This window comes from Pan troglodytes, chromosome 9 (assembly GCF_028858775.2).
Source record: "Pan troglodytes isolate AG18354 chromosome 9, NHGRI_mPanTro3-v2.0_pri, whole genome shotgun sequence".
NCBI classification, from domain to species: Eukaryota; Metazoa; Chordata; class Mammalia; order Primates; family Hominidae; genus Pan; species Pan troglodytes.
Window position 1 is genome coordinate 36,602,200 of NC_072407.2, and position 23,838 is coordinate 36,626,037.

Sequence of the window (23,838 nt, forward strand, 5' to 3'; positions counted from 1 at the left end):
TTCAAAAGGAATACTGGGCCAGGCACTGTGACTCATACCTGTAATCCCAACACTTTGGGAAACTGAGGCAAGTGGATTGCATGAGCTCAGGAGTCGAAAACTAGCCTGAGCAACATGGCAAAACCCCATCTCTACCAAAAATTAGCTGGGCATGGTGGCATGCGACTGTAGTCCCAGCTCCTCGGAAGGCTGAGGTGCAAGGATCATTTGAGCCCAGGAGGTGAAGGTTGCAATGAGCCAAGATCATGCCATTGCACTCCAGCCTGGACAACAGAGTGAGACCCTCTCTCAAAAATAAACAATAGATAAAAGGAATACTGAATTGTTTTCAAAATAACAATTATGGTGGGCTTTCTTTTAAGATAGGGTCTCACCCTGTCACCTAGGCTGGAGTGCAGTGGCACAATCACAGCTCATTGCAGCCTTGACCTCCCTGGATTCAGGTGATCCTCCCACCTTCACCTCCTGAGTACCTCGGACTACAGGCATGTGCCACCACACCCAGGTAATTTTTGTATTTTTTGCCATGTTGCCCAGGCTGGTCTCTATCTTAACTCTTGGGCTCAAGTGATCTGACCATCTCGGTCTCCCAAAGTTCTAGGATTACAGGAGTGAGCCATACTGTGTTGTGTTTTAGTTGAAAGGGATATACACGTGTATTTTAGAAATATGAAACAGGATAAGAATTACATTAAAATCACCCAAGATCCCAACCACCATTAAAGAGTTCGTGTAAATCTTCTGGTCTCTTTTCTGTATACACTTTTTAAATACTGGGGTCATATTTTTATTGGTTTATATGCTATGTTAAACATTTTTAGCATTTCCTCCTGTTCTTAAGTCTGTTAAGAGGATAGCTCCATCATATTCTGTGTTCTGCAATTTATTTCTGGACATTTAAATTGTAAGAAAATGGTCACTGTTAACTAGGCTGCAGTGATTATCATTTGTTCATAAATCTTTGTGAAGATCTTTGGGTACTGCCTTACATTAAAACCTTTTTCAATTTGACCAGTAAAAGTGGCATCTTAGTAACATTGTCATTTTCAGTGTTAGATTATGTAGTACCAAGTTTATTTTATTTTATTTTTGAGACAGAGTCTTGCACTGTCGCCCAGGCTGGAGTGCAGTGGCGCCATCTCAGCTCACTGCAACCTCCACCTCCCAGGTTCAAGCGATTCTTCTGCCTCAGCCTCCCGAGTAGCTGGGATTACAGGCACCCACCACCATGCCCAGCTAATTTTTTGTATTTTTAGTAGAGACAGGGTTTCACTATGTTGTCCAGGCTGGTCTCGAACGCCTGACCTCATGATCCACCTGCCTCGGCCTCCCAAAGTGTTGGGATTACAGGCATGAGCCACCGTGCCCAACCTAGTAATACTTTTTTTTTTTTTTTTTTTTAACGAACTTAAATGCTTAGAATGGTAAGTTCACGGCTCCCTAAGGAGTGTTCCTTTTGGATAGCTCTGTTTGGCTCCCTCCCTGAAATCCTATAGTCAGCCACTGGTCCCCTCAGAGAGTTTTACCTCTGATCTTTGGGGTGATTCTTTGTTCATATTTATCTGATTGGCTTTGTTCTTCCAAAAGTGTCTGCACAGGACTGCTAAGAGAACCTAGGCAAGTCATTTAATTTTTCTGGGCTTCAGTTTACTCATTAGCTTCTTTTAGTTCCCAGATGCTATTACTGGAAAGAATAACTAGTAATGGATAAAAATGTACATAAATATTTCCTATTTTGCCATCAAGGTGCTGGGTTCATTTTGGTGTATTTGGCATCCAAGTACAAATTAACAGTTTCCCAAAATCCTGATTCTTTGACTTTTTTATCTTGATGATGGAAAGGAAGGACACGTTTACTTGCTTTAGTTTCTTTCCCCTTAACTACCCACTTGCTGAGAGGGGTAGGAGCAGGGATTGGCTTTAGAGAAACAAGATACAGTGTAGATTAGCTAATGTTTGCACTTAACAAAACTTGTCCTGTTTAACTTACCTGAGGGTTCTGCAGCCTACCACAGTAATTTTAGTTCTAGCTGTTGTCAGATATATTGCCTTGTATCTTCGTTCTTTCGTCTCCTATCCTTTTTAGAAATTTATCACCTGTTTCTCTTTCAGCCTGACCTACAAAATCTAATTTTTGGCCTAAAAATTTCCCCTAGCTTGGTACTAGTCCTTTTATTTCTGCCTGTGATTATATTTTAAAATTAAACTTAAATGAATCTAATTCATTGGATATAAAAAAAAAAAGTAAGTGGCTTGCTTTGCTTACTCTGGTTTTCCATCCTCATTCCTGGATATAATCAAGATTGCAGTAGGCTAACAACCTAATGCTGAAAACAAGAATGAAAAACATACCATCTTTTCAAGTTACTTCGGACCCATAGAGAGAAAGTGGATTGGTACTTAATACCTTCCCTGAATTTAACAGAATTGATGTGGACTGTACATAAAATATGTTGAAAAATAAAACTATTTATTTTTTTGGCTATAAGTCTTCATAAAATTCATTTATAACAGAGGTTGATAAACTTTTTCCAAAAAGTGCCAGAGTAAATATTTTCAGCTTTGTGGGCCAAATGGCCTCTTACAACTGCTCAATTCTCAGTGCCATGCCAAAACAGCCTTTACAATATGCAAAGGAATGGGTGTGACTGTGGTCTATTAAATTTATAAGGAGATCTACTTTTGAATTTGCCCCACATTACATAATTTGCAATCAAGCTTTAAGCTGGGACAATGAAGCTTACCATAGTACTTGGCACATAGTAATAAGCACTTAGAAAATGTCTATTCAGCCAGTGAATTGAGTTTGTTTTATATGCATCAATCTTTCAGAAGAAACATTTTTTCTATTGTGAAAGTTAAGAAAGTATAATATAGCATTTGACTAAGAGCCACAATATCTAGCCTAGGTCCACCACATATTGTGTCTTAATGACCCTGGAAAGTTATTTCACATTTATGTCACTGTTTCATCTGTAAAAAAAATTACCTTGCCAATGAAAAAGTTAAAAATTCTATAAAAATACTTTTTTTTTTTTTTTTTTTGAGACACTGTCTCACTCTGTCACCCAGGCTGGAGTGCAGTGGCACAATCGGCTCACTGCAACTTCAGCCTCCCGAGTAGCTGGGACTACAGGTGCTTGCCACCACACCCGGACAGTTTTTGTATTTTTAGTAGAGACCTGGTTTCACCATATTGGCCAGGCTGGTCTCAAACTCCTGACCTTGTGATCCGCCCACCTTGGCCAAAGTGCTGGGATTACAGGCGTGAGCCCACCACGCCCAGCCAAAAATAAATTCTTAAAAGCAACATTAGTTGCAGATAGAACATTAGGAATTAGACAAAAAGAACTCCCCTATTAGATTAATTATAAAAATGGGCTTTCAAGTGAGATGTGAAATTTCCACTGTTTGAAAGTAGAACAGCTATCTTATAAGGGTTAAGGATTCACCCTAATTAGAAATGGATGTTTAGCTTTGATGCCCTCAAGCTTCATGTTTGTTTTGATTCTATGACTTACCCAATTGGGCAAGGTTAAAACTTAGATTTTCCAATGCCAGAGTTACTGCCCTTTAGTCACCATATTTTAATGATACACACATACACCAAGTGGAAACTATACTGTTGCTTATGAGCTCAATTAGGAAAGAGTGAAAAGGGTGTATTAGTCCGTTCTCATGCTGCTAATAAAGATACTGGAGACTGGAAAAAAAAGATAGGTTTAACGGACTTACAGTTTCACATGACTGGGGAGGCCTCATAATCATGGCGGAAGGCGAAAGGCAATTCTTACATGGTGGCAGCAAAAGAGAGCTTGTGCAGGGAAACTCCTACTTTTAAAGCCATCTGATCTCATGAGACTTATTCACTATCACAAGAATATTTCACTATCACAAGAACAGCATAGGAAAGACCGGCCCCCACGATTCTATTACCTCCCACCAGGTTCCTCCCACAACACGTGGGAATTGTGAGACCAATTGTAATTCAAGATGAGATTTGGGTGGGGACACAGCCAACCCATATCATTCTGCCCCTGGCCCCTCCCAAATCTCATATCCTCACATTTCAAAACCAATCATGCCTTCCCAACACTCCCCCAAAGTCTTACTTCAGCATTAACTCAAAAGTCCAAAGTCTCATCTGAGACAAGGCAAGTCCCTTCCACCTATAAGCCAGTAAAATCAAAAGCAAGCCAGTTACTTCCTAGATACAAGGAGGGGTGGGGTACAGGCATTGGGTAAACACAGCTGTTCCAAATGGGAGAAATTGGCCAAAACAAAGGGTCTACAGGCCCTGTGAAAGTCCAAAATCCAGCATGGCTGCCAGGTCACGCTAATGCAAGAGGTGGGTTCTTATGGCCTTGGGCACCTCCACACCCCTGTGGCTTTGCAGGGTACAGCCTCCCTCCTGGCCACTTTCACGGGCTGACATTGAGTGTCTGTGGCTTTTCCAGATACATAGTGCAAGCTGTTGGTGGATCTGCCATTATGGGGTCTAGAGGATGGTGGCCCTCTTCTCATAGCTCCACTAGCCAGCACCCCAGTAGGGACTCTATATGGGGGCTCTGACCCCACATTTCTCTTCCACATTGCCCTAGCAGAGGTTCTCCATGAGAGCCCCGCCCCTGCAGCAAACTTCTGCCTGGACATCCAGGCATTTCCATACATCCTTTGAAATCTAGGAAGAGATTCCCAAACCTCAGTTCTTGACTTCTGTGTACTCGCAGGTTCAACACCACATGGAAGCTGCCAAGGCTTGGGGCTTGTACCCTCTGAAGCAATGGCCCAAGCTGTGACTTGGCTCCTTTTAATCATGGCTGGAGTGGCTGGGATGCAGGGCACCAAATCCCTAAGCTGCACACAGCATGGGGATCCTGAGCCCAGCCCACAAAACCATTTTTTCCTCATAGGCTTCTGGGTTTGTGATGGGAAGGGCTGCCGTGAAGACCTCTGACTTGCCCTGGAGACATTTTCCCCATTGTCTTGGAGATTAACATTCAGCTCCTTGTTACTTATGCATATTTCACAGCCAGCTTGAATTTCTCCTCAGAAAATGGGATTTTCTTTTCTATCATATTGTTCAGGCTGCAAATTTTCCAAACTTTTATGCTGTTTCCCTTATAAAACTGAATGCCTTTAACAGCGCCCAAGTCACCTCTTGAATGCTTTGCTGCTTAGAAATTTCTTCTGCCAGATACCCTAAATCATCTCTCTCAAGTTCAAAGTTCCACAAATCTCTAGGACAGGGGCAAAATGCTACCAATTTCTTTACCAAAACATAACAAGTCACCTTTGCTCCATTTCTCAACAAATTCCTCATTTCCATCTGAGATTACCTCAGACTGGATTTCATCGTCCATATCATTGTCAACATTTTGGTCAAAGCCATTCAACAAGTCTCTAGGGAGTTCCAAATTTTCCCACATTTTCCTGTCTTCTGAGCCCTCCAAACTGTTCCAACCTTGGCCTGTTACCCAGTTCCAAAGTTGCTTCCACATTTTCGGGTATCTTTTCAGCAACACTCTGCTCCTGGTACCAATTTACTATATTAGTTTATTTTCACACTGCTGATAAAGACATACCCAAGACTGGGAAGAAAAACAGGTTTAATGGATTTACAGTTCCATGTGGCTGGGGAGGCCTCATAATCATGGTGGAAGGCAAAGGCAATTTTTTTTATTTTTTTTTGAGATGGAGTCTCGCTCTGTCGCCCAGGCTGGAGTGCAGTGGCGTGATCTCGGCTCACTGCAAGCTCCACCTCCTGGGTTCACACCATTCTCCTGCCTCAGCCTTCCGAGTAGGTGGGACTACAGGTGCCTGTCACCAAGCCCAGCTAATTTTTTTTTTTTTTTTTTTTTGTATTTTTAGTAGAGACAGGGTTTCACCGTGTCAGCCAGGATGGTCTCGATCTCCTGACCTCATGATCCGCCCACCTCAGCCTCCCAAAGTGCTGGGATTACAGGCATGAGCCACTGCACCCGGCCGGCAAAAGGCAGTTCTTACATGGCGGCAGCGAGAGAGAAGAGAGCTTGTGCAGGGAAACTCCCATTTTTAAAACCATCAGATCTTGTGGGATTTATTCACTGTCATGAGAACAGCACAGGAAAGACCCGCCCCCATGATTCAATTACCTCCCACTGGGTCCCTCCCATGACACATGGGAACTGTGGGAGTGACAATTCAAAATGAGATTTGGGTGGGGACAAAGCCAAACCATATCAAGGATAGTTCCTGATTTTTGTCTCAACTCTCCCAGAAGAGTTATACTATCTCACTTGAGGTTTCTCCTATTTAGAAAGGAAAATAAAATACATTGTTAAAAGCTGTTATTTGTTAAGGATGTGTTAGTACTATAATATTCATTTTGTATATGCTAAAGAGAAAGTTGTTTAATAGTTTGAACACTACAACCTTTTTCTTGCTTAAAGTTCTACACACTATGATATAAAACTTACACATTTAACCAGATAACCTTCCTGCTATAGTTAGTTGCTTTCCATATGACAAATAGACTCCTGGAAGCCATATAATTTCTACAAATACTTTAATACATATATCCATACAGTATCACATGGATACTTGATCCTTTCACACGTGTTCTAATTGAAATAGTTTTAAATTCTTTCCATCTCAGTTTCCAAAAATAATGTAAATTAACTTAAGGATTATTAAAAACAATTGGACTTGATTAGCTTACTTTTAGACATAACCTTTTATTAACATAAAATTTTAAATGCTCAAATACCACTATTTCCAAATTTAGATGAGTAAAAAATAGAAGTACATATCCGATGCCTCACACTCTCCTTCCCCAAACAGGCTGGATTGTATCTATTTGATTTATACACTGTGACTTTTTCCTGCTGTTTTCTATCAACCTTAATTGTGAAAAATGGTGCCATGTTGCCCTCTTGATATTATTTTGGAGATCAGTTAGGTCTTAAAGCATCCAGATGCGTACAGTTCTACACATATCTGTAGAATTAGCTCACTAAGGTCTGCTCGGCAATATTTTTAATTGACTTACATGTTCTGTGGGAAAAGAGGAATCATAAAAAGTCTTTGCAATTGCATTCTTCTCTTCACTGGGTTCTCCCTTGGGATCTGGATGGATACTCCAGTTATTCAAAGTGTCAGCAACTCTGTTAATGCTGGTAGTATCTGATTGATAAAGAGGAAATGGCAACAACTGAATTTTTCTCTAGGTACTCATTTTAGTGACTGAACTTGTTTCTGATCCTATGCTTTTGTATTTAAAAAGCAACAAATTTCTATTTTAATGTTGAATATTTTGCAGTTGTCCTAGACTTTGCTCTTAAATTAGGCATTTCATTTCTGAAAACAAACAAGATTTTATTATTGCTACTTTCTAAAACCTGATTACTGTAATTCCACATTAAAAGCAGTGAAAGAAATGGTATAAATACCTTCTAAAACAAAATAACTCATAAAATGTTATCATTATTCCCCTGGTTACTGTATTTCCCACACATGTAAGCATTTGTATAGTGAACATTTTCCCAACTCAGATTAATGGAAAAAGTCAGAACCAACTACATACCAGATTTATAAACTATTTAAAGAAATTGGCCACAGTGAGAAGTCCAACAAAGGGCTGTTTAGAAGGGGTCACATTGGGCTTTAATAAATTGATAGAAATGAGTTAGAGAAGTATGTAAATTATGAAGGTTAAAAGATACTGATGGCATATTTAAGAGTATTTTACAAGTTGAATTTCTACAGAATTTTAGATATCACCCTTTGTATCTTATATATTACTGAAATTTAATTACAAGAAAGGACTTCAAAAAAAAATGGTAGATTTTTAGACCAGCACCTAAAGCAATACCTAATTAAAAGTTAATGGAATCTTAAGTAATATATTTTGTGACCTTGAAAAATTGCAGTTTGGGAAATGAGGTTATACAGTGTTTTGGTTATTTGATTTTCGCCTACATTATTTCCCATTGGTAGTAGTAAACAAGATATGTTTTTGTTTTTAATCACCAAATAGTCTCTTTAAATTTTTCTCAATTTCCTTTTTAAAAGAAGACTGTTAAATCTGAGGGCCATACAAAAGCTATCCTTGGAATCTCCATCTTTTTAAGGTGTCTAAGTGCACAATGTTAAACCCACAAAGTTCCCTTAAAATATAAGAATGCTTTTAACAACCTTAGCAACTTTGACTATGAGATTGCTATTAAAAGAAAACATGCTGTCCCAAAAATAAAAACAATTAAAAAACCATTTTCCTCATGATCATACTTCTTAAATACTGCTTTTTATTTTCAATTTACATTTATACAGCACCAATTCATGATAATCTAGTATGTTTTTATTTTTAAATACTGTGAAAAATTTTCAGGCCGGGTGTGGTGGCTCCCAGCAATTTGGGAGGCTGAGGCAGGAGGATCACTTGAGCCCAGAAGTTCAGCACCAGCCTCGGCAACAAAGTGAGACCTGTCTCTACAAAAAATTTTAAAACTTAGCTGGGTGCAGTGACATGTCTGTACTCCCAGCTGCTCAGGAGGCTGAGGTGGGAGGATTCCTTCAGCCTGGGAGGTTAAAGTTGCAGTGAGCTATGATCACACCACTGCACTCCAGGCTGGGTGACAGAGCAAGACTCTATCTCAAAAAAATAATAAATAAATAAAACAAAAAACAAAACAAAAACATAGACAGCCGTGTACTTCGATACCCATCAATATTAAGTCATATGTATTTCATCCATTTACCTCTCCCCCCATTTTTTCTGGAGTATTTTAAAATAAAACTTGGACATTATGCCATTTCATATGGCAGTTTTTAAGACAGAACAATCTCTCTATTCTCTTTAACATCTGAATGCATGAATATATGTTAAGGGATTCAATTTAAAGTGTTTTCAACTGACAAATACTGGTCATAGGAAATATATTAATGTTATGCCTCATTATTACTTATAAAACAGAAGGAAGAGCCGGATTTCTGGTGTGGGTGAAGGGACAGATAAAAATAGAAAAATTAAGGAAAGGGAGAGAAAATTGGGCAAAGAAAGACAACATAGGAGAGAAACTAAAATGTTCTAAGGGAAGGAAGTTTTTAAGGATGAATGAAGAGCATATAGAAAGAAGAGCAATAAATATTCACACTTGGCAGAAGCCTTAACTACTTCACTGTATTTGCTCTAAAAGTTAAAAACAAAAGAATATTAAGTTGTTCCTAATTTAAAATAAGACAAACTTTTAAAACAAAATTTACAAAATATGACTGTACACATTTATCAAGAATAAGTAGAAAAATATTTTAAGAATTAAAATATTACTTTGTTTTCTTACCTGGTCCAATATCCTTTCCAACGTCATCCACACCAATATTTTTACAAAGAGCCATTGAAATGATCTTTTTGTTTTCTGATGGATCTAGTGGTCTCTCCTTCAGCAACAAAGAAATGCGAGGGGTCGAACTGCTCGCTGTTTGACTTTCAACGTGATTTACTTTTGACCAAGGACCGGGGTCTGAAAAATTCATGTATACTGGAGTTTTCTCAGTTTTTTTATCTGAAGTTGAAAGATCAAAGGTTGACCTTCCGCTTCTGTTTACTAAATCTCCAGATGGCTTTATGTGAAATGAATGTGATTCCTCCAGCTGTCCTTCACTGAACATTTTTCCTGAAACGATGTCATTTAATGATTCTGTTTTCTCTGTATTATTTAACAATGTATGCTGTCTTTCATTAATGCTCACAAAAAGGAAGAGGTCATTTTTTGTGGCTTCAGTTACCTGATTCTCATCAATCTGATTCTTTTTATTGGAAAACTCTGTTTCTGTGCAAGTTTTCATGTGAACAGCAGTTTTCACATCTTTGGCTTGTGAAGCATGACTATTCTCATTGTTAAGATGAAGATGGGAAATGTTCACATTAGTGTTTTCTAAGTATCCCAAACAGTTATTAAATTGACTGTTTTGCATATCACTCATATTTTTCCACATAGTTTTTCCCCCAGGGCTTGAGTTAGGTTTCACCAACATAGACATACTATGAACATTTTTATCTGAGTTCTTCAGAAGTAGTTTTGAATTAGCACTAAAAGCAGCATATGAAACGTGGTGGTCGATTACTATATCACAGGGAACAGTTAGTTCAGATTTCTCTAAAGTATCATTACAGACTTGCAGAAAATCTGAAGTTTGTTTAGAAAGTAATATGCTGCACTCACTTTTTTTAGTTAACAGTTGTATTTGTTTTATTTTACATTGTTTATCATCTAACATAACATTACTTGAATTCTGTAAACTATATTTCTGACATGGAACAGGATTTCTTTTTATATCTAGAGACGAGTCCAAATCTGCTTTGGTTTGGTCACTATTTGTAATTTCCTTCTCTAGAGCATGTTCTCGAGTCCCTGGAAGCAATCTGAATTGTTTGAATGGCTCATTTTCAGAAACATCTTTATTATTATTGTGATATGTATTGTGTGCTGTCTCATTTAAAATACTGTTAAATGATGTTTTGTTATTTTCAACCTCCAGATTTACATCTGTATGGTGAACATCTAATCCTCTGGTTCTTTCTAGATGTATTCTTTCTGTTTCTATTGCTGTATCTAACACTACAAAATGATTATTTGGTGATTTAAATTCTGTACATCCATTTTCTTTTTCCAAGCATATCTTGTCTTTTATTTCTGTAGTAACTGATTTTCTGTTGTCCGTAACATTCGAGGTTTGCCCTTGACTAATTACTTCTTTATCTAAGGAGAGGGTTTTGCTTAAGATTTCACTTTGATTTTCATCCTGAGAAACAACAGTATCAATTTCATTCTTGAAGCTTTTTTCAAAAAGCTGTAAATCTGTCATGATGGGAACACAGTAAAATTTTATATTATACACTAAAGGCTGATTTCATAAGACATATTTATCACCTATTTTTATAAAAACATATTTAACCTTAAATATTTTATGGGTCAATAATTATACAAACTTAATGACATCAATATTACCTAAATCCTGGGTTCCCTTTATTGTATCAAGTATATCTTTAGCATGCTAAATATTTGGCTTTACCCATATTAAACTTTAATTTCATAATAGCAAAGTATTTTTGGTTTTGTAAACGGAAAGTAAGTTGAGGTATTAAAAAATGGTTTATTTTTCTAGTCTATTTGCTTCATTTAGGACACTTAGTACAATTCCACATAAATACATAGCTGATAAAAATTAATTTATCCTAAGAGATTATGCTCTAATTTCTATTACTACCTAGGTCCAGCAGTATCTAGAAATTGCTAGCTGGCTTCTTCAGGACTGACAATCATCACTTTTTTTCATTACCCAGTGAATATTTTTAAATTCTTGAATAGTTTTGGACAAGTATATAGAATATCTACTTAATCAAGACATTAATTTTATTCATCTATATTCTAACAAAGATTTCAACTTTTTAGTATAGTTAACCTAGAATATAAATTTCAGGTTTTTGAAGGACTTTTTAGAAGTCCAGTCATTCTCTCTACAACATCTCCACCAAGTGGTTGTTCAGCCTGGGTTTGAACACCTCCAATCAGTATCATCTTTAAACAACACTTTTTCAAGATGGAAGAATTAATAAATTATTCCAATGGTTACAGAAAGGTTATCTGAATTAAGAAAAATGCCCTAGGTCTGGTCATCAGAAGGTTACTGGTGACTCCAAGAACATTCTCAGCAAAACAGTGAAGGCAGAAACCAGAATCCAAAAAGACTAGGAATAAGTCATGAAGAGGGGAGGCAGAATGTAATTTTCCCAAAAATATTTACTGTAAATATCAACATACAAATTAGAAAATATCAATATAATTTTAAGGTTACCATCTATAATTATTTCCTCTATAAATGAGCCTTCTTTTTTTTCTTCTTTTTCTCTGTATTCAGTATCTGAACAAAAATTCTCCATATTTTCTTCCCTTATTTCTTGCTCAGTATTATATTTCTGTATAATGGTGTTTTCTGATTTTTCAGTTGACATTTCACTGTTTTCATTATTTACTTCTGGAACATTCTAGTGTAAAATGGAAGAGATTCTTTTAAAAACATTGCCTACAAGTATAAAACATTTGAGCAAATGTGATAAATGTGGAATCTGTGTTTCAGTTCAACCATTCAGCAATTTCTATTTGAAAGTCAAATGATTTTTTAGTAAGTTTAATATACCATACTCTTTATAACGATATCACTTTACATTCATTTTATATAGTCTATCATATTTAAGCAAAATGGAGATCTTTATACATTTTCAAACATGCATACCACATTATTATATAATACCACATTATATGTAATAGAAGAACCACCCCATTACTAAAAACAAGATAGACATGGCAGGCAAATTGTTTTGAGCAGTAGTTTATTTTTTTAAGAGATGAGTTCTTGCTATGTTGCCCAGGCTGGAATGCAGTGGCTATTCACAGGTGCGATCATAGTGCACGACAAGCCTCAAAATTGTGGGCCCACACTATCCTCCTGCCTCAGCCTCCTAAGTAACTGGGACTACAGGTGCTCACCACCATGCCAGGTGAAGCAGTATTTTTATGTATCCTTAAAACAGTGAATCAGTCCAACATGCTTTTTCTTCCCCTATATATTGAGCACATGTTACATGTGAAGCACTGTACTAGGCTTTGGGATACAATGATGAACAAAATACAGTCCCTGTCCTCAAAAAACTTACAGTCTGGTATGAAGATAAGAAAATAAGTAACAGGCAACTTTAATAGGATGTGGTAAGTGCTCTGATAGGGATAAATGCAGGTTACTATGGGCACATGCAGGAATAGTCCTGTCCCTGCTTTTGGGAGTCAAGGAAGGTTTCTTGGAGAAGGTGTTAGCTAAACATACGTGAAGTATGATATGGAGTCATAGATGGGGATAAGGAGGCACTCCAGAAAGAATAAATGGCATATAGCGATACTTAAGAGCAAGCAAGATTAAGAGTATATTTATGGAACTATGAGTGATTTCGTTTGGCTAGAGCTTACATGTAGGGAGAAGAATGAAGATAAATGAGGCTTGAGGTAAGCTGGGCCGAGGTCATTAAGGGCCTAACATTAGCATGTTAAGGAGTTTCAACTCTACCAGGAAGACACTGAGAAGTCACTGAAGGGTTTTAAACAAGGAATGAATAATGTGATCTGACTGGAAAGACCATTTTGGCTACAGTACAAAAAAAAATGGACTAACATTTTTGAAACTTCATTGATGGAAACCAGCAATGAGAAATATGTTTTATAACTCAATAGGCACATCAAACAGTACCTACTATTATACACTCTAATGTTTTCTATGCTATTTCATTTCATTTTAAAAAGAATTCTGGTCACAACCCCCCAAACTAATTTCCATGAACCACTGGTAAGTTGCACCTAGAAGTCTGAAAAACACTAAATTAAAGGGAGAGAACACACGGGGCAGAGTGATACATCAGGAGAGTGCTGCAGCAGTCCAGGTGATATCAGTAAAGATGAAGAGCTGTGAACCCATTGGTGATTTATGGAACTAAAGTTAATTGGACTTGGTCAATGATTGGATGTGAAGGCTGAGGGAGAAGGTGAGTCAAGATTGACTTCCGTAGTTCAGATTAGGTAAGTAGATGACTGGTGGATGTCATTCCTTGAGCGAGAAAACAGGAGTAGTAGTAGATTTGGACGAAAATATCATGAGTTCAGTTTGAACTTACTGACTATGAAGAGTTAGTAATACATTAAAGTGGCAATATCTAATGAACCTGTATTTATTTATTACTTTTGTCTTTTAAATAATTCCAACTTTTATTTTAGATTAAGGGTATACATGTGCAGGTTGGTTACATGGCTATATTGCATGATGCTGAGGTTTGGGGTATGACTGATCCCATCACTCAGGTAGTGGGCATAGTACTCAATAGTTTTTCAACCGTTGTCTTCTTCCCTCCCTACCTCTTCTAGTAGTCCCCAGGATCTATTGTTGCTATCTTTATGTTCATGAGTACCCAATGTTTAGTTCCAACTTATAAGAAAATTGGTCTTTGGTTTTCTGTTCCTATGTTAATTTGCTTAGGATAATGGCCTCCAGCTTCATCCATGTTGCTGCAAAGGACATGACTGTATTCTTTTTTATGGCTGTGTAGTATTCCATGGTGTATATGTACCACATTTTCTTTATCCAATCCACTGTTGATGGGCACCTAAGTTGATTCCATGGTCTTTGCTATTGTGAACAGTGCTACAATGAACATAAAAGTACATGTGTCTTTTTGGTAGAGCGATTTATTTGCTTTTGGCTATATACCTGGTAATAGTTTTGCTGGGTCAAATTGTAGTTCTGTTTGAAGTTCTTTGAGCAATCTTTCCACAGTGGCTGAACTAATTTACATTCCCACCAACAGCATATAAGTTTTCCCTTTTCTCTGCAGCCTCGTTGGCATCTGTTGTTTTTGACCTTATTTTTTATTTATTATTATTTTTTTGAGACAAAGTCTCACTTTGTCGCCCAGGCTGGAGTGCAGTGATGCAATCTCAGCTCACTGCAACCTCTGCCTCCTGGGTTCAAGCAATTCTCCTGCCTCAGCCTCCCAAGCAGTTGGGAGTACAGGAATGTGCTGCTGTGCCCAGATAATTTTTTACTTTTAGTAGAGATGGGGTTTCGCTATGTTGGCCAGCCTGGTCTTGAACTCCTGACCTCAGGTGATCTACTCATCTTGGCCTCCCAATGTGCTGGGATTACAGGCATGAGCCACCGTGCCCAGCCTCTTCTTTTTTTAATAGTCATTCCGACTGGTGTGAGATGTTATCTCTTTGTGGTGTTGATTTGCATTTTTCTGATGATTAGTGATGTTGAACATTTTTTCATGTTTGTTGGCTGCTCATATGTCTTCTTTTGAGAGGTGTCTGTTCATGTCTTTTGTCCACTTTTTAAATAGGTTATTTGTTTATTGCTTGTTCATTTGTTTAAGATCCTTATAGATTCTGGATATTAGACCTTTGTCAGATACATTGTTTGCATGGGTTGTCTATTTACTCTGTTGATAGTTTTGTTTTTTTACTGTGCAGAAGCTCTTTAGTTTAATTATGCTTGACTTGTCAATTTTTGTTTTTGTTGCAGTTGCTTTTGAGAACTTAGTCATAAATTCTTTCCCAAGGCCAATATCCAGAATGGTGTTTGCTGAGTTTTCTTTTAGTATTCTAATGCACATTTAGATGTATGGGAAAATTGGCCTAATAAATGCTATAAATGTAGATTTGAAAATCATTGGCAGATAGATGACAACCAAAAATATACAAGTTGGACTGGGTGAAATGGCTCATGCCTGTAATCCCAGTGTTTTGGGAGGCTGAGATGAGAGGATTACTTGAGGCCAGGAGTTTGAGACCAGCTTAGGCCACATAACAAGACCCCATCTCTATGAAATATTTTTAAAAATTAGCTGGGTGTGGTGGCACACACCTGTAGTCCTAACTACTTGGGAAGCGGGGGCAGGAGGAGTGGTTAAGCTCAGGAGTTTGAGGCTGCAGTGAGCTATGATTGTGCCACTGCACTCCAGCCTGGGTGACAGAGGGAGACCCTGTTGAAGAAAGAAGGAGAAGGAATAAGAAAGGAGGAGAATGAGGAAGAGGAGGAGAAGGAGGAGATGAAGAAGGAGCAGAAGGAGAAGGAGGAGATGAAGAAGGAGCAGAAGGAGGAGGAGGAGATGAAGAAGGAGCAGAAGAAGCAGAAGAAGCAGAAGGAGGAAAAGAAGGAGGAGGTGAAGAAGGAGAAGGAGACGAAGAATGAGGAAGAGGAAAAGTAGAAGGGAAGGAGAAGGAGGAGGGGGAGGGGAAGGGGAGGAGAAGAAATACATTGCTTACAGAGAGTGTATTTTGAGAGGAAAAGAAAATAAAGGATAAAATGCCGATGAAAATCTCCAAGGGAGAGGCAAAGAGAAAATTGTAAAACAGATTGAGACAAACAGTAAAAGTCAGTGATTTACAACAGCAAACATCCCACAGTTTCAATGGGTCAGGAATTCAGGAGTGGTTGGCTTGATGGTTCTGACTCAGCATCTCTTTTGAGGTTCCAATCAAGCTATCATCTACAGCTCCATCATGTGAAGCCTTAATTGTTGCTGGAAGAGTCTCACTCATATTGCTGGCAGTTGGTGGCAGCTGTTGGCTGGGGTGCCTAAATTCTCTTCCAGGTGGTCTTTATTATCCAGGACCTCTCTTCACAGGATAGCTTAGACTTCTTTTCATTATGGTTGAGAGGGTGGGAGAAGGATAAACACACATGCACCCAAGACAGAAACCACAGTTTTCTTATAATGTAATCTCAGAAGTGACATTGTATCACCTGGCTAACAAGGTGAAACCCCGTTTCTACTAAAAATACAAAAAAAATTAGCCAGGCGTGGTGGCGGATGCCTATAGTCCCACCTACTTGGGAGGCTGAGGCAGGAGAATGACAGGAACCTGGGAGGCGGAGCTTGCAGTGAGCCAAGATCACGCCACTGCACTCCAGCCTGGGCCACAGAGCGAGACTCAGTCTCAAAAAAAAAAAAAAAAAAAAAAAAAAAAAAAAAAAAAAAAAAAAAAAGAAGTGACATTGTATCACTTCTGTTATATTTCATTCATTAAAACCAAGTCATTAATCCAGCTCACACTCAAGTGGAGGGGATTATAAAAGAGCAATGAGTAACAGGAGGTGGGAATCACTTTAGGCCATTTTAGAGGCTGCCTACAACAATATTTAAACTTTGTGAGGCTGTTTTGTCATCTATAACAAAAATGCCATAAAGACAAAATCAATGTGCAAAAAACACCAGCATTCCTATATGCCAACAATAGACAAGCAGAGAGCCAAAACATGAATGAACTCCCATTCACAATTGCTACAAAGATAATAAAATATCTAGGAATACAGCTAACAAGAGACGTGAAGGAACTCTTCAAGAACTACAAACCACTGCTCAAGGAAATAAGAGAGGACACAAACAAATCAGAAAACATTCCATTCTCATGGATAGGAAGAATCAATATAGTGAAAATGGCCATACTGCCCAAAGTAATTTATAGATTCAATGCTATTCCCATCAAACTACCACTGACTTTCTTCACAGAATTAGAAAAAACTACTTTAAAATGCATATGGAACCAAAAAAGAGCCAGTATAGCCAAGACAATCCTAACCAAAAAGAACAAAGCTGGAGGCATCATGCTACCTGACTTCAAACTATACTACAAAGCAACAGTAACCAAAATAACTTGGTATTGGTACCAAAACAGACATACAGACCAATGAAACAGAATAGAGAGCTCAGAAATAAGACCACACATCTACAACCATCTGATCTTCGACAAACCTGACAAAAACAAGCAATGGGGCAAAGATTCCCTATTTAATAAATGGTGCTTGGAAAACTGGCAGGCCATATGCAGAAAACTGAAACTGGACCCCTTCCTTACACCTTATACAAAAATTAATTCAAGATAGATTAAATACTTAAGTGCAAAACCCAAAACCATAAAAACCCTAGAAGAAAACCTACCCAATACCATTCAGGACATAGGCATGGGCAAAGATTTTATGATGAAATCACCAAAAGCAATTGCAACAAAAGCCATGGGATCTAATTAAACTAAAGAGCTTCTGCACAGCAAAAGAAACTATCATCAGAGTGAACAGGCAACCTACGGAATGGGAGAAAATTTTTGCAATCTATCTCCCTGACAAACGGCTAATATCCAGAATTTGCAGGGAACTTAAACAAATTTACAAGAAAAAAACAACTCCATCAAAAAGTGGGCAAAGGATATGAACAGAAACTTCTCAAAAGAAGACATTTACAGGGCCAATAAACATATGAAAAAGAGTTCAACATCACTGATCATTAGAGAAATGCAAATCAAAACCACAATGAGAATACCATCTCACGCCAAGTCAGAATGGTGATTATTAAGAAGTCAAGAAACAACAGATGCTGGTGAGGCTGTGGAGAAATAGGAATGCTTTTACATTGTTGGTGGGAATGTAAATTAGTTCAACCATTGTGGAAGACAGTGTGGTGATTCCTCAAGGATCTAGAACCAGAAATACCATTTGACTCAGCAATTCCATTACTGGGTATATACACAAAGGAATATAAGTTATTCTATTATAAAGATACATGCACACATACGTTTATTGCAGCACTATTCGCAATAGCAAAGACACGGAACCAGTCCAAATGTCCATCAATGATAGACTGGATAAAGAAAATGTGGTGGATATACACCATGTAATACAATGCAGCCATAAAAAGGAATGAGATCATGTCCTTTATAAGGACATAGATGAAACTAGAAGCCATCATCCTCAGCAAACTAACACAGGAGCAGAAAACCAAATACCGCATGTTCTTACTCATAAGTGCGAGTTGAACAATGAGAACACATGGACACAGGAAGGGGAACAACACACACTGGGGCCTGTCCGGGTGGGGGGCAGCAAGGGGAGGGAGAGCATCAGGACAAATAGCTAATGCATGCGGGGCTTAAAACCTAGGTGTTGATAGGTGCAGCAAACCACCATGGCACACATATAACTATGTAACAAACCTGCACATTCTCCACATGTATCATGGAACTTAAATAAAATTGAAAAAAAAAAAAGAAAGAACGAACCTCTAGGACACAGCTCACTTGGGCGGGGTGGGCGGGAATGGTGTAAAGATTAAATTATATATATAATACACACAGTGCATAGGTGCTCAATTAATGGTATAACTATTATAATAGTTATTATTCTTACCACCATAAAAAAAGTGGCCTGAGAGGTAAAGAAAAAAAATCAGATGAACGAAATATAATAGAAGAAAAGGAAAAGATAACTCAAGCAAGAAATAGTATCAAATGCTTCAAAGGGACTGAAAAGCGTAATATCCAAAGGGAATGGATGTAATGTCCATTTTATTTTATTTTATTTTATTTTTTAATTTATTTTTATTTTTTGAGATGGAGTTTCACTCTTTCACCCAGGCTGGAGTGCAGTGGTGTGATCTCAGCTCATTGTAACCTCTGCCTTCCGGTTTCAAGTGATTCTCCTGCCTCAGCCTCCTGAGTAGCTGGGATTACAGGCATGCCCCCACATCTGGCTGATTTTTGTATTTTTAGTAGAGACAGGGTTTCACCATGTTGGCCAGGCTGCTCTTGAACTCCTGACCTTGTGATCCACCTGCCTCGAGCTTTCAAAGTGCTGAGATTACAGGCGTGAGCCACTGTGCCTGGCCATAATATCCATTTTATGGAGCAGAGGGGCAAAGCCAGACTGCCCTATGTTTTTGTTTGTTTATTTGTTTTGTGACAGGGTCTCCCTCAGTCCTCCAGACTGGAGTGCATTGGTGTGATCATGGCTCATGGTAGTCTCAGCTTCCCAGGTTCAAGTGCTCCTCTTACCTCCCTAGTAGCTGGGACCACCAGTGTGCACCGCCATGCCCCGCTAATTTTTAAAAAAATTTTGTAGAGACAAGGGTCTCACTATGTTCTCCAGACAGATCTTGAACTCCTGCACTCAAGCAATTCACCTGCCTTGGCCCCCAAAAGTGCTGGAATTACATGCATGAGCCACCATGCCCAGCCCAGATTGCCCTATGTTGAAGGATGAATGGGAAGTAAGAAAGCAAAAAGTATGAGTTTAAACCAATCTTTCAAGAAACTTGGCTCTACAAAGAAGACTTTACTTAGTGTATTTAGAAATGGGTGTGAGATCAAAAAGTTTTTTTGTTATTTGTTTACTTTTTAAAATGGGAGGGGCTTAAGCATGTTTAATTGCAAATGGGAATATATAAACTAAAACAAAAGGAATATAACTGATACACATAAAATATGTTTAATAAAACAAAAATGCAAAGTACAGCTGACAAGTATTAAGAAGGCTAGAGAAGACAGGTACTCATACATGGCTGGTAGGACTACAAACTGGTACAACCTTTCCGGAAAGCAATCTGACAATATGTGTCAAAAATTATAAGTGAGAGGGCCAGGCGCAGTGGCTCAAGCCTGTAATCCCAGCATTTTGGGAGGCTGAGGTGGGCAGATCACAAGGTCAGGAGATCGAGACCATCCTGTCTAATAAGGTGAAACCCCATATCTACTAAAATACAAAAAAAAAAAAAATTAACCAGGTGTGGTGGCACGTGCCTGTAGTCCCAGCTACCCGGGAGGCTGAGGCAGGAGAATTGCTTGAACCCAGGAGGCGGAGGTTGCAGTAAGCCGAGATGATGCTGTTACACTCCAGCCTGAGAGCAAGACTCCATCTCCAAATAATAAATAAATAAATAAATAAATAAATAAATAAATAAGTGAGAAAGCTCTTTGACCCAGCAATACCATTTCTTGAAGTTTATCCTAAAGAAATAGTCACAAACATACACAAAGATATTTGTACAAGGATGCCCAATAGGGAAGTGGACAGATTAATTATGGCACGTCCTAGTCACACAATGGAAATTGTGATGTAGATCTATTTTTACGGACTTACCAGAAAGATATCCACTATTTAGTAAAAATTTTTTAGCAGTTCCTCAAAAAGTTAAATATAGAATTACCATTCCTCAAGGATCTAGAACTAGAAATACCATTTGACCCAGCAATTCCATTACTAGGTATATACCCAAAGGATTATAAATCATGCTACTATAAAGATACGTGCACACGTATGTTTGTTGTGGCACTATTCACAATAGCAAAGACTTGGAACAAACCCAGATGTCCATCAATGACAGATGACAGACTGGATTAAGAAAATGTGGCACATATATACCATGGAATACTCTGCAGCCATTAAAAAGGAGGAGTTCTTGTCCTTTGTAGGGACATGGATGAAGGTGGAAACCATCATTCTGAGCAAACTGTCGCAAGGACAGAAAACCAAACACCGCACGTTCTCACTCATAGGTGGGAATTAAACAATGAGAACACTTGGATACAGGTGTTGTTGAATTGATCCCTTTACCATTATGTAATGGCCTTCTTTGTCTCTTTTGATCTTTGTTGGTTTAAAGTCTGTTTTATCAGAGACTAGGATTGCAACCCCTGCCTTTTTTTGTTTTCCATTGGCTTGGTAGATCTTCCTCCATCCCTTTATTTTGAGCCTATGTGTGTCTCTGCACGTGAGATGGGTTTCCTGAATACAGCACATTAATGGATCTTGACTCTTTATCCAATTTGCCAGTCTGTGTCTTTTAATTGGAGTATTTAGGCCATTTACATTTAAGGTTAATATTGTCATGTGTGAATTTGATCCTGTCATTATGATGTTAGCTGGTTATTTTGCTCATTAGTTGATGCCGTTTCTTCCTAGCCTCGATGGTCTTTACAATTTGGCATGTTTTTGTAATGGCTGGTACTGGTTGTTCCTTTCCATGTTTAGTGCTTCCTTCAGGAGCTCTTATAGGGCAGGCCTGGTGGTGACAAAATCTCTTAGCATTTGCTTGTCTGTAAAGGATTTTATTTCTCCTTCACTTATGAAGCTTAGTTTGGCTGGATATGGAACTCTGGGTTGAAAATTCTTTTCTTTAAGAATGTTGAATATTGGCCTCCACGCTCTTCTGGCTTGTAGAGTGATCAAGTGGGCTTCATCCCTGGGATGCAAGGCTGGTTCAACATATGCAAATCAATAAACATAATCCAGCATATAAACAGAACCAACGACAAAAACCACATGATTATTTCAGTAGATGCAGAAAAGGCCTTTGACAAAATTCAACAGCCCTTCATGCTAAAAACTCTCAATAAATTAGGTATTGATGGGACGTATCTCAAACTAATAAGAGCTATCTATGACAAACCCACAGCCAATATCATACTGAATGGGCAAAAACTGGAAGCATTCCCTTTGAAAACTGGCACAAGACAGGGATGCCCTCTCTCACTGTTCCCATTCAACATAGTGTTGGAAGTTCTGGCCAGGGCAATCAGGCAGGAGAAGGAAATAAAGGGTATTCAATTAGGAAAAGAGGAAGTCAAATTGTCCCTGTTTGCAGATGACATGATTGTATATCTAGAAAACCCCATCGTCTCAGCCCAAAATCTCCTTAAGCTGATAGGCAACTTCAGCAAAGTCTCAGGATACAAAATCAATGTGCAAAACCCACAAGCATTCTTATACACCAATAACAGACAGAGAGCCAAATCATGAGTGAACTCCCATTCACAATTGCTTCAAAGAGAATAAAATACCTAGGAATCCAACTTACAAGGGACGTGAAGGACCTCTTCAAGGAGAACTACAAACCACTGCTCAATGAAATAAAAGAGGATACAAACAAATGGAAGAACATTCCATGCTCATGGGTAGGAAGAATCAATATCGTGAAAATGGCCATACTGCCCAAGGTAATTTATAGATTCAATGCCATCCCCATCAAGCTACCAATGACTTTCTTCACAGAATTGGAAAAAACTACTTTAAAGTTCATATGGAACCAAAAAAGAGCCCACATTGCCAAGTCAATCCTAAGCCAAAAGAACACAGGTGGAGGCATCACGCTACCTGACTTCAAACTATACTACAAGGCTACAGTAACCAAAACAGCATGGTACTGGTACCAAAACAGAGATATAGACCAATGGAACAGAACAGAGCCCTCAGAAATAATGTCACATATCTACAACTATCTGATCTTTGACAAACCTGACAAAAAGAAATGGGGAAATGATTCCCTATTTAATAAATGGTGCTGGGAAAACTGGCTAGCCACGTGTAGAAAGCTGAAACTGGATCCCTTCCTTACACCTTATACAAAAATTAATTCAAGATGGATTAAAGACTTAAATGTTAGACCTAAAACCATAAAAACTCTAGAAGAAAGCCTAGGGAATACCATTCAGGACATAGCCATGGGCAAGGACTTCATGTCTAAAACACCAAAAGCAATGGCAACAAAAGTCAAAATTGATAAATGGGATCTAATTAAAGAGCTTCTGCACAGCAAAAGAAACTACCATCAGAGTGAACAGGCAACCTACAGAATGGGAGAAAATTTTTGCATTCTACTCATCTGACAAAGGGCTAATATCCAGAATCTACAAAGAACCCAAACAAATTTACAAGAAAAAAACAAACAACCCCATCAACAAGTGGGCGAAGGATATGAACAGACACTTCTCAAAAGAAGATATTTATTCAGCCAAAAGACAATGAAAAAATGCTCATCATCACTGGCCATCAGAGAAATGCAAATCAAAACCACAATGAGATACCATCTCACACCAGTTAGAATGGCCATCACTGAAAAGTCAGGAAACAACAGGTGCTGGAGAGGATGTGGAGAAATAGGAACACTTTTACGCTGTTGGTGGGACTGTAAACTAGTTCAACCACTGTGGAAGTCAGTGTGGCGATTCTTCAGGGATCTAGAAGTAGAAATACCATTTGACCCAGCCATCCCATTACTGGGTATATACCCAAAGGATTATAAAGCATGCTGCTATAAAGACACATGCACACGTATGTTTATTGCGGCACTATTTACAATAGCAAAGACTTGGAACCAACCCAAATGTCCATCAATGAGAGACTGGATTAAGAAAATGTGGCACATATACACCATGGAATACTATGCAGCCATAAAAAAGGATGAGTTCATGTCCTTTGTAGGGACATGGATGAAGCTGGAAACCATCATTCTCAGCAAACTATCGCAAGGACAAAAAACCAAACACCGCATGTTCTCACTCATAGGTGGGAATTGAACAATGAGAACACATGGACACAGGAAGGGAATCATCACACACCGGGGCCTGTTGTGGGGTGAGGGGAGCGGGGAGGGATAGCATTAGGAGATATACCTAATGTTAAATGATGAGTTAATGGGTGCAGCACACC

General features: G+C 38.4%; 1 protein-coding gene across 1 annotated transcript in view; it reads right to left on the minus strand.

The window, feature by feature from the left end:
* Positions 1 to 23,838, minus strand: part of CCDC73 (coiled-coil domain containing 73) — a 191,523-nt gene that overhangs the window by 1,550 nt on the left and 166,135 nt on the right. Inside the window, exons 15-17 of the mRNA XM_009460189.5 lie at positions 11,836 to 12,025; positions 9,321 to 10,838; positions 7,031 to 7,164 (exon numbers count right to left, since the gene is read on the minus strand). Coding sequence (XP_009458464.3) covers positions 7,031 to 7,164; positions 9,321 to 10,838; positions 11,836 to 12,025 — 1,842 coding nt within the window. The remainder of the gene's footprint in view (positions 1 to 7,030; positions 7,165 to 9,320; positions 10,839 to 11,835; positions 12,026 to 23,838) is intronic.